Source organism: Aplysia californica, unplaced genomic scaffold (genome assembly GCF_000002075.1).
Source record: "Aplysia californica isolate F4 #8 unplaced genomic scaffold, AplCal3.0 scaffold00082, whole genome shotgun sequence".
Classification (NCBI taxonomy): Eukaryota; Metazoa; Mollusca; class Gastropoda; order Aplysiida; family Aplysiidae; genus Aplysia; species Aplysia californica.
This window is the reverse complement of record NW_004797352.1, coordinates 754985-766951: the sequence shown is the minus strand read 5'-3', so window position 1 is coordinate 766951 and position 11967 is coordinate 754985. Positions and strand designations below refer to the sequence as shown.

The 11967-nt window shown below is 39.1% G+C and overlaps 1 protein-coding gene across 1 annotated transcript in view; it reads left to right on the top strand.

Annotated features, from left to right (window-relative positions):
• The window catches only part of LOC101854856, a gene marked incomplete in the record, with an annotated part of 36556 nt that overhangs the window by 9080 nt on the left and 15509 nt on the right, over nucleotides 1-11967 (top strand). The window contains 5 exon segments of the mRNA XM_035968789.1: nucleotides 1659-1812; nucleotides 4932-5042; nucleotides 6469-6622; nucleotides 8843-8977; nucleotides 10763-10927. Coding sequence (XP_035824682.1) covers nucleotides 1659-1812; nucleotides 4932-5042; nucleotides 6469-6622; nucleotides 8843-8977; nucleotides 10763-10927 — 719 coding nt within the window.

Sequence of the window (11967 nt, the reverse complement as noted above, 5' to 3'; positions counted from 1 at the left end):
ATATTATGTACGTATGTGTGTATGTGAGTATGTATATGTGTGTGGTGCGTGCGTGAGTGAATATGTGTTTGCATGAGTATGTAACACTATGTACCTTTAAAACTGATTTGTAAATCCATTATATGTATCATGTTAAGCGCATAGAGCATTGCATAAGTGGATATGCGCTATATAAATGCAATCCATTATTATTATTATTATTATTACTAATAGAAGGAAAATTAATAGTCTAAGCTTTCAGCAATAAAATATCCCTGGATTCTAACTAGGTACTGCGCAAACCTTATCTATTGAGAGGGAGTGATTGACAAAGAATAGCAAGGCGAGGGAATGGAAAAGAGAAGAATACGGATTAATAAGAATTTGTGTTCAAGTTTGTTGTCATTTTGGTCCACAGCCAAACTCCATGTCATACATTCTTGAGCACTCTTTAATACAGCCGTGAGCAAACTGCAGCCCGCGGGCAAGATCGGATCGGCAACGCAAGCAGTTTCATTCTTGCCCACGAGTCAACCCCGTAATAAATACCGAATGTTGATAAATTAATCAAAACGAAATCGTACGTCTTGAAAATTCAGATCAATAGATTCCAACCCAGCTGGAAGTAATGGATCTGATATTTTATTTCATGAAACGCCAGTGATGATATTATTATTATAAAAGTTATGCTATATGTAGCGTCAGTTTAAGTCTCACTTTTAATAGCTTGGGTATTTCAATTGATTTCAGCAAATGACCCGCGAACTGGAAAGGCTTGCCCATGCATGCTTTAAAATATGAAGACCTGAAACCTTTCAAATGCGAAATCATTACATGCCTGAACTTTTGCACTCATATTAGTCACAGACACACAATATATCCACATAAATCCAACATCCCAATTCATATCCATGCAAACGCATGGACTCTAAACGTTTTGCGTCTCAATAGACATAATGTAGATCATTTAGGAAGTGAGCTGCATGGAACATGCCTGTTCATGGTCAACCAGTTCTGAATAGGATACAACATGGCAGACAAAAAACAAATATTACAATTTTTAAAAAGCGATAATTGCTACTTGTTTGGGTAAAAATAACTACTGCTGTGTTTCTCTGCAGTTCTTACAAATCTGTCATAAACTGTGAGGACCCCCCCCCTCCCACCACCAGGGCAGTGCTACTGACTGAAGCTGTCTTTAGGCCATTCCCAAAGGGGGGATATGGACATGGCCTTACGCACAGTAGAGTTGTGAATGGGCTGATAGTCATGCTCATAGTGTGAGGGAACAACGTAAGGGATACTGCTGCTTTTTCTTACCTCAACCTTACTATCGTCATTGTTCCTCTACTTCTTTTGTATGCATGTCACTCTCTTGTGAACTTATTTTTCCGGGGTGCCTTTATAGTCGAAGCAGACTTTGTGCTGTTGAGGCTAGAGGGGCGAGTAGAGTAAGCCTGATTCCCCGTTTGGACTTCCACCCCTTGGCGCTCATATGACCTCATGCAGTTGCGAGCGCAGTAAAACCTTATTAAAACTAAGCTAAAAACAGTGAGACTACTGCACACAAATTAGTGATTAATAAATAAATAGCTTTTGCAAATTGTATAACAAAATGTTCTCGCTCAACAGCAAGTCAAATTCTATACACGTAACGTATATCCTTCGTTTTCTCAAAGGAACAACCATCACCTCAAATGTGCCAGTAGGCGTGTTAGCTGGGGCTGCTACTGCTCACGTAGGCAACAATGAAACTCAAGGTGGTTTCATGGAGCATCTTCCGCCTGCTACACAATATGGAACCGAGTTTATCGTTTTTCTCACTCCGAACAGGTGAGTGCCCTCTTTAGAGACGGGGAACAGGGACTGAAAACGGAGTGATAGGACACGATAATCCATTGCTCCTCCTTATATTATTGAAGAAAAGTAACAACGTTATACATGTACAAACATCGATAGCATTGAAACATCACAATCTCTCTCTCTCTCTCTCTCTCTCTCTCTCTCTCTCTCTCTCTCTCTCTCTCTCTCTCTCTCTCTCACTCACTCACTCACTCTCTCTCTATCTATCTATCTATCTATCTATCTATCTATCTATCTATCTATCTATCTATCTATCTATCTATCTATCTATCTATCTATCTATCTATCTATCGCTCTTTCACTCCTTCACTCTATGCACTTTCCTCTCTCTCCGCTCCCCCCCCCTCTCTCTCTCTCTCTCTCTCTCTCTCTCTTTCTCTCTCTCCTTCTCTCTCTCTCTCTCTCTTTGACCTTGAGGTGGGCTATTAAATGGAAAAAGGAGGTGCAGAGGGGCAGCTAAGAGGCAGCTAACAGACTATGGGATCTCTGTTATTCAACTGAATGGTTTACGCAGGGCATACACATTAAATCTATTGAAATATGACTGAGAATGAAAACATATTTTTTTTAAATTGTAAAAAAAATGGCAGTAAACACAGTTAAAAGTATGTAGGTGAAAAACGGATTTCATATACCTCTCTTGGCTTGTTTTTAAATGATGAACGATGAAAAAGAGTTGTTTTCTGGTAAAAGGGGAACAAAGAGTAGATCTATGTCAATATATTTGAATGTTCGTGTTACATTGGTGTCTTAAATGCTTTCGAAATTATTTGGTGTGTTTCTTAAGATTTTGGAAAAAAATTGTTTTCTGTTTCTGTCTTTTCTACTTTTTGTTTGCTCTGAAGTCGCCATGCCAGGTAGTGACGTAAAATGCGAGACGCTGACAATATCATTCACGATTTTTTAAATTGAGATATCAGTCTGTCACCCCTTCAAAATGTAATCTTGACATGTGTTAAATAATAATGCTGTGGAACTGATCGTATTTCCATGATGTAACTGCGTCATCTCTGGAGAGAAAATTGTTATTCCCCTGGGGTTGGTTTTATAACTTAAATACTATTTACATGAATTTGTTAGGGGGTTGGGGGGGGTGGGTGGTTGTCGTTCTTTTTTAAATTGCAAGGTTTTAAAATTGTGATTTGGGAGATGGGAGGGGTGAAGTATCAATTTTAAATTTGATCTGATGGTGAATAGCTGGGCGTTGGTCATGGTTGTAGGTTTGCTGCTTTCTAACCATGTATCTCACACATCTTCCATTTCTAAGGAGCCACCTGCACACAATCAAGCATCAAGCAAGCAATTAAATAATATCTCACCAGCCTCTGCTCTACATCTCAAGAAATTTCTGACCAACATACCTCCCATCTTACCAACATCATTGATCACAGTATATTATGTTTATAGCCACTGTCTCTTGTGTCGAGAGATCAATTACACTATCACTTCCGTAATTGATTTACAAAAATTAAACAAAGCTTGGTTTCTTTACGTTTGATATATATATATATATATATATATATATACAAACTATTACACGAAACTACTAACCAACCATCTAATCGCTCATCTAATAATTGAACTCGGGACGAACAATACCACACAATATATACTCTACCGTTTAGTTAACCTTCAGGTTATCGGGGGGGGGGGGTGGTTCGAAAGCGTCAATCCGAGTATTTGATTAAACATTGAACATTATAAACTGTTAACTTTGGCTTCACTGTAAAGAAAACTCCCAATTATTACATAGAGCCAAGGGCGTTTTAAATAATGTCATGTTAACTAGGAGATACAACATCTGACTCCACACCTGTTACCGACAAGATTAAAGCAAATAGGTGGACAGCCATGAATAATCCTCCAACAAGTACACAAATGTTCCCTAAACTGAATTTCAGGATGGGACAAACAGAACGGACGGTGTGTCTTGTCAGTCGTAAAAGTAGTCCATTGACCCTGCATGCACTCAGGACTTACGGGACCTATAGTCCGGACAACATCAAATGGACAACTTGTCGACCTCATTACACAGAAACTAAGAGACGAATTGTCCTGATTTTTTGCATGTGCTTCTGAATTCCAAAAGGCTTCAAAAATCTCAATTTTCATGCTCATGCGACAAATATAAAGAGGTGTTTTCTATATAACCATTAGTATTTAATTACAGTTTGCACAGGGATTTTTTATTAGACGAAGTACGATAGTTAAGTGTTAGTTTTGTTTGTTGTTTTTTTGTTTAAAACTATTTTCTTTTTTTTTTTACTGACTGCATGAGCCACAAGACAGAGTTGTTTTCAGTTCAGTTGTTAGTGAGTGACAGTGGGTTTATTTTGATTGACTCATGGTGAATAAATAACGAGTAAAATTTATTTCATATCTTCCGTCATTGAGATCGCATGCGTTTCAATTTCTGTCGCTTTTTCATTAATCACCATGGTTAGATACTTACAAACCCCCAAATCCGTTGCCTTTAAACTACTGAACTATTTCTCCAAAAAGCTGATAGGCCGTCTCTTTTATTCTATAACAAATTCTGAAAAAAGGACAAGGCATGTATGTGTAAAAGGGGATGGGTGTGTGTGTGTGGGGGGGGGGGGGGGGGGGTGCTCAGTGTCATGGCCAATAGCGCTTCAAACATAGCACTCCGTTGACCCCCGTTTTTGGGTTTGACCAAACTGTACCCCCCCCCCCCCCTTCTGAAATTTCTGGTTTAGCCCCAGCAACATAGTACCGTGATTGCTATAAAAAGTGTGCGGTGTTGAGTTTAATAAGCAATTAATTACTAATGATTATATAGACAGCACCTCTTTATTTTTGTCGCATATGCACGAAAATCGAGATTTTTAAAGTCTTTTAGAATTCAGCAGCGCATGCAAAAATTCAGAGAGATTCGCCACTTAGATTCGATGTAATGAGGTCGAAAAGTTGTCCATTTGGTGTTGTCCGGACTATAATACGTACATCCATGGTCTCCAGTCTGTGTGCGTGTGTGGTGGGGTGAGGGGGGGGTCATAATATATGGTTGTTTTTACGATGGGAGGCTAAGAAGCACACTTTTACCCTTTCAATATCCCTATGGTCCACAGAGTGGAAGACGTAATGCGCATAGTCGCTCTCCTGCACAACACCAAAGTTCACATTACGGAGACAGAGAGGAGTCGTAGGTTTGAGCTCAAGGCTAGACAGTATATTAGCAGGTAAAATTATGTTTTGTCGAAGGGCGAGTCCCGTTATTGTTTGTTGCGTTTCTATTTATGTTGATTGAAATGGGTGTTTTTGAAGTTAGGGTGCTTGTTGTATCGGAAGAGTAAAAATGGAGTAAGAATAGGAGACTGGAATGTTAAAACAAAGTAAATACACATGTACCATCTTTGCTTATGTGAGAGAAAATATTCAGGAGTATTAGACTTGGACCAGATGGGTCACAGCTGCTTTTGGAGTACGTACAATAAGTTGGATTCAAATCGCAAGTTTGCATTTTAACTTGGCTCTGGAAGGACAAGGACAGCCCAGTATGCCTGGATGAAAATAATGTACAGTTCCATCGTTCGACTGTCTTAAGGCATTTATCCATCTGAAAATTTTTCAACGATCTCTATGGTTAGACCAGCAGAGACTAAGGTCGGCGCCACAAGTGTGGCTTCAATTCACTACAGAACTGCACGGCTCAGCCATTACGCCTGACTCTAGCACACTCACTGCACGTTGCAGAAATTCTAGCTTAATTTTGCTACCTTTTGAGAAGAAAAAAATAAGACGCAGAGAAACAGTATATTGGATTCAACCACTCATTCATTTGGATCATGGTCATATTTGAATATTTTCGGGATGCTAAACAAAGTTCTTGAAATATTTGAAGGGTACATGGGAAATACAAGAGATGTCAGATTTTGGCTAATCTGAGTTTTGAAGTGGGTTGGAAATTATTGTTTACGGCCCTTCTGTTTTTCCAGTGTAAAAACCTGATGTGTCGCCCAATAACAGGCATCATAACTTATAATAAGTTATATTATGGACATATGTGGGCTTTCAAGCATTTCATTCGTGTTTTTCTCAAGCCCCAAAAAGTGACCCCCCTTTTTTTCCTTGTGCCCTTCATTTGTATTCCTCTCAGCCCAGGTTAGCCCTGACACGCAGGGTCGAAGCAAATCACCTCCAAAATGATCTGAACTGTGTCGGTGGTGGTGTAAAATATCTACGATTGCTATTTTTGGGGCAAACACAGTTTACATAAGCATTTTCTCCCATTGTATTTTGCACGTAGCCTCCCCTGAGGAAATAAACACGTGCCATACCTATTTGAACTTAACTTTCATCATAGTTTTTAGTTAGTCATGCACCTAGTGCCCCTGTGAAGATTGTTTGATCTGGTAGTAGGCCCCTATAACACGAGATAAACAACTCTGTTGAAGAATGTTTCTTTTTAGAATTAGTGTGGACAGGGAAAATATGATACTCATATTGTCAAAATCTACTGATATTTTCTTTTGTGTCACATTTGTCGGGCATCTTTCTTTTCTTGGTCATACTTTAATCCCTTATTCTCACCTTTGTCTATTTCTTATCCCCTACGTAATTTGTTTCCGCAAATCATTCAATTAAAATGTTCTTTTTTTCCTTTAGTACCATAACGGGACATGTTGTTCACGTCGAGTCCACCCGTCCCATCGTTGTGGCAAAGTTTTCACAAAGTGGGAAGGAACATAAATACCCAACTATGACGTACATCAGTCCGACAGCATTGCATTCAAAAGAACCTAAGATTTACGTTCCTGGTGTAAGTATAATTTAGTGACTAATAGAGCAGAGATGTGAGAAAGTGCTCTTAATTTTTTTTTCAAGTCTTTTCTATGAACCTGTACATTATTGTGCATAATTCCATGCCACAACATGGTGCATTATCGTTTTCTTTCCATTTGTTTCGTTTTGTTTGTTTGTTTGTTTGTTGTTTTTTGTTTACTTCTTGTTTCATTCTCGAACGAAGAGGGTAAACATTACAGAAGTTTCATCATTATTGCCTTTCTCACGCTGCACCAGTGTATAGGCCTCGGAAAAACACTTTCCACCTTTCTCTACCCTGGGCTAGCCTCTTGATGTTACTCCATGTCCTCCCGTATTTCTATACATCAAATTCTGTGATTCTTCTCCAGGTTCAACGCGGTCTTCCCTTGATCTTTTACCTTGTGGAATCCAACCCAACACTTTCTTTGTTATGCAGCTGCCTGACGTCCTGGGAGTATGTCCAATCCATCGCCACCGCATTCTACTTCCTCAGCTGTCACTGGTATCTGTCTTGTTTTCCTTAACACTTCCTCGTTGGTGACCCTGTCTGTCCATTTGATCAACAGTACCTTTTTAACAGATTTGCTGCTCAGGAAATCTAACCAAAGGTTTAGAGGTGGATTATGTTTTAAGCGACAAATCTGAAGCAGCATTGTTGATCATGGTTTGCCACTCAATTCACTGCATTGATGTTCTCAACTGACTTTAGTATTATAATCTGTTCATATAAATCTCGTCTATTCTCGCCACCAATCTGTTTGCCTTCTCTTAGTCATTTTTGGTCTACGTCTGTTTCTTTAGTCTTCTATTTGTTCAGTGAGAGCAAGGTATTAAAGACCTATTTGTTAGGTGACTTAGGATTTCCATTTATGTTATCCTAGTTCCTTTTTTTGTGAAGTCACCACGCATGCTCCCTCCATACTACTTCGTGAAAGTTTGATTTGACATATTTCAATGAAGCAACTTATTAGCACTCTCCTAAGAAAACAAATTTATGTTGCCTCTAGTTTATTTTACCTATCTTAAATTACTATCCAGCATTCACAGCTGTATAGAAATATTGACCACAGAGCCTTTTAAAACTCTCATTTTGGATGTCATTAAGGAGTTTCTATTTTTAAGGATTGGACACATTTTATGGAAACTATCTTTAGCTGATGTAATTTTTCGTTTAATTTATGTGGTGAATTTACTATCGTATGCAATAATGTGTCCAACACATTTTAACTTTTGAACTTGTTTGCTTTCGTCGCTTTTCCTTATGAGATTACCTATCGAACTCTTAGCTTTTTAAGAAACTTTTAGGCATTGTTTTATTTATTTAAAGAAAAATCCGCCTATGTTCACCTTTAGGTGCAATAATCTCTTTAAATAGTGGTCTTTTTCTGAATCTGGATCAAACCTTTGTCAACAGCATACCTGATGCTATGAATGGTTTTTTTAACTTACTTTGAAAACTTGACTTTTTCTTTACTTTTGGGGTTTATTCTCTTTTTATGTTGTAGAGACGACTTCTCTTTCAATCGTTTTCTCTTCACAGGGCTTTCCCTCAATTCGTAAAGCAGCTTTGCGACCCTCGTACCAATTAATGGCTCTTTAAAAAAATCATTTCCAATCATATTTAGTTCTTCCAAAATGTTAAATGAAATAGTTCGCCCTGTCGAATTTTATCAAAATCCTTTAAATGATCAATTAACTAAGAATAAATGAAGACCTCTCTTTTCTTCGACACATCATTCTATTAACACAGAAGGAATCTACGAAATTATTGTTCATATCCATTCGATATCATGGCAGTCCTGAATTTTTTTTAAAGGAGCCTATACTATTATTTCTTTGGCGTCTCTTTTCTTTCTAACAGCAATGGGTATTATGAACCTATTTTTGAGGATTCCAAGTACTGTTAAAACTATTGAAGACGTCACGGCAGCAACGTAATGGCCAATGCCTGGATTGGCCCTCGTGGGCCCGAGCACGTACTTGTATATTCTAGTATTGTAAACCTGTCTTCTTCGTTTTTCTGAGCACTGGTATATTTTTCAACATTAAGCCCTATCCTGGGGGATCCCGATTCTTTTCAAAGAAAAGTAAAAATATTTCGTTTCCCAAATCTATTATTTTCACTGCAATGGTATAATCATCACCAATTTCCCCCACAGGGGTCAATAAAATGTAATTTATTTTTTATTATTGTTGTATTATTTTTGCCTTTCAGAATCCTAATCTGCCATCCGTCTCGGAAGTGAAAATTGTAGTTGTTACACAGAAGAAGTATCTCAGCTGCCTTGAGGGGCATGTCGACCATATGCTTGATCAGTACGAGCTAAATGTAACAGATTACATAGTTGCTGTAAGTACCTGAAGGAAAGTTCTCACTTTTGTACATCTCTTGGAGTGTGTTTTGTTACGTCTGAGAAGAGGGAATGTGAAAGTTCAGATCACATGGGCAGTAATCAAGTTTTAAAATATTATTATTTTAAGTTTGACAGTCGCCCTTGAGATAGCCAGATTTCTGTATCCGCTTGGACAAGATCAGCCAAATATATTTCCCAGTTCTAAATGGTGTTTGCTGGGGCGGGGGGGAATTAAATCCTACATTTACACCCAAAAAAAGTGTTTTTCGAGTTTCTGCGCCAAGCTACGTCCCAAATAATATGATGAACTGAACGAAAAGAGGTTGTTTTCGGATCCCGCATTAATTTAAATGGCCAATGTCTCTTAAAACTTTTAACTTCTATTTTTGCATACTATTATTACTTACTTTATAGGGAGCACAGAGTCGGGATCAAAATCATTTATTATTAGAAGCAAGTCATAAGACAAGACAATTTTAAAAGAATATATTCTGCTATAAAAACTCATTTTTACAAATCTACATTGAGCCTTACTCGCTGATATAGGCATTTTATACTTAAAGGTGTAAAAAGAAAATTAATTAAATGTTCATGTTTCCTAATAAACATTGAATCTGAGTAGATTTTTTATTTGTAATAATTCTTTTTTGGGGTGAGGGGGTGGGCGGGTGGGCGGGTGGGCGGGTGTTTTGTTCGTGTTTTTCTTTTGTTTTGGTTTGATTATTGTTATTTTTTGTTGGTTTTCTTTTCTTTTCTTTTTTTTTTGGGGGGGTGGGGCATTGTACTTTACCACATTATAATTAGGCAGGCCTACATACTCCATTGCAAGGTGTCATTTTAAATGATTGTTAACATTGTGGGCCCCATTAATTTCATTTAGGTTGAGTCCGAGCCGAGTTGCTTTTACACGAATTGAGGGTGTGGTGAAGGAGAGGTTAGTGCGCTCGTCTCCGAAGCAGAAAGTCCGGGTTCGAGATTCTGTTCGGCCACAGATTTTTTTCACCCCCTCCTGCTTTCCCCCCCCCCCCCCCCCCCCCCCCCCAGCTGTCATGGGTACCTGACTTTGAGTTCAGGAAGCAAAGGCGGCGTGGAAAGGAACTTGCCACCCTACCACAGTATGCCGAAGGCCCAGGAAGTTGTCTCACTAACAAGGCAATCCCCAATGTCCGGATCAGATGCGGGAACAACTTTACCTTATACCGGCCCAGTTGAGTGGGATACGGTGATCAGCAAAAAGCCGGAGATACTCGATAAAACAAGAATTTCGATAGGGGAAAAGAATCCTGTCTTTGATGGTAAGACGAAGACTGAAGAGACTAAGCTTTGCGACATAAATGAAGGTTTATGTAGGACCACACACACACACACACACATACACACACACACACACACACACACACACACACACACACACACACACTCACACACTGAAACAAACGGAAACACACACACATACACACACACACACACACACACACACACACACACTGAAACAAACGGAAACACACACACACACACACACACACACACACACACACACACACACACACACACACACACACACACACACACACACACAAATAAATGAATACACATACCCTGACAATCACTCGCACACACAAAACTCAATAAACTACTAAATTTTCCCACATCAATAACGATGATAGCAGCTCCACAGCAAACACATCTTGCTGGAAATCCGATTTTTACAATAAAAAAGAATTTGACTGGTTCTAGCGTGGCTTTACCCTATCATAATGCCATGTTATTATCCTCCTTAGCACTACAGAGAACCTTACCTGCCCAGTCCCCTGCCAATGCCTGTCAGTTGTACGGACAAGCATACACTAATGACGCATGCGCCGTTCGCTGTGTATCTTTTCATAGAAAGAGACAATGGCACAACGCAAGTGTCTGTTGCTCCAGGCTCTGGAGTCATCAACCCGGTGAGATGAAAATGTGGTTGCTACGTAAATGAATGTCCTGATCATCGTCTCGACTATAATATTATTATATTGTTTACACTAATTATATATATATCAACCGACAGACAGACCTTCCGACCTACCGATCGACATACATACATACATACACACACACACATGCACACGCACATACACAAACACACACAAACACACAAACAAACACATACAAACACACACAAAAACAAACGAATGCACAAACACACACACACACACACACACACACACACACACACACACACACACACACACACACACACACACACACACACACACACACACTCAAACGCATGCACAAACAAACACACACACACACACAAACGCATGCACACACAAACACACACACACATACATGCACACACACACACACACACACACACACACACACACACACACACACACACATACGTCTGCAACGGTGCATTAGCAGAGCTAGACTCTACATCAATGTTCGCTGAATTGGTGAGAACGATTCCCGAGTTGGAAAAACTTTTGTTTTTTGTTTTTTGTTTTTGTGTTGTTGTTGTTTTTTAATCAAGTATTTCTGTTCGACTGTTGAAACGTTGCATCCTTTTCAGCCTAGGTTGTCACACAACATTCGTGGTCGGAGTAGCCCGTCTCTTGGATTACCTAAATTGAGTTGATTGGGGTGTAACGTACGAACAAAAATTATGAATTGTACGTATATATAAATACACACAAAAATACAGAACAACACACAACAACACACACACACACACAGCAACACACACACACACACACACACACACACACACACACACATACATAAAATACATACAAACACACACACACACACACACACACACACACATACACACACGCACACACACACATACATAAAATGCATACAAACACACACACACACACACATACACACACACATATAAAATGCATACAAAGACACACACACACACACACACACACAAGCACACACTCACACACACACACACACACACACACACACACACACACACACACCACAC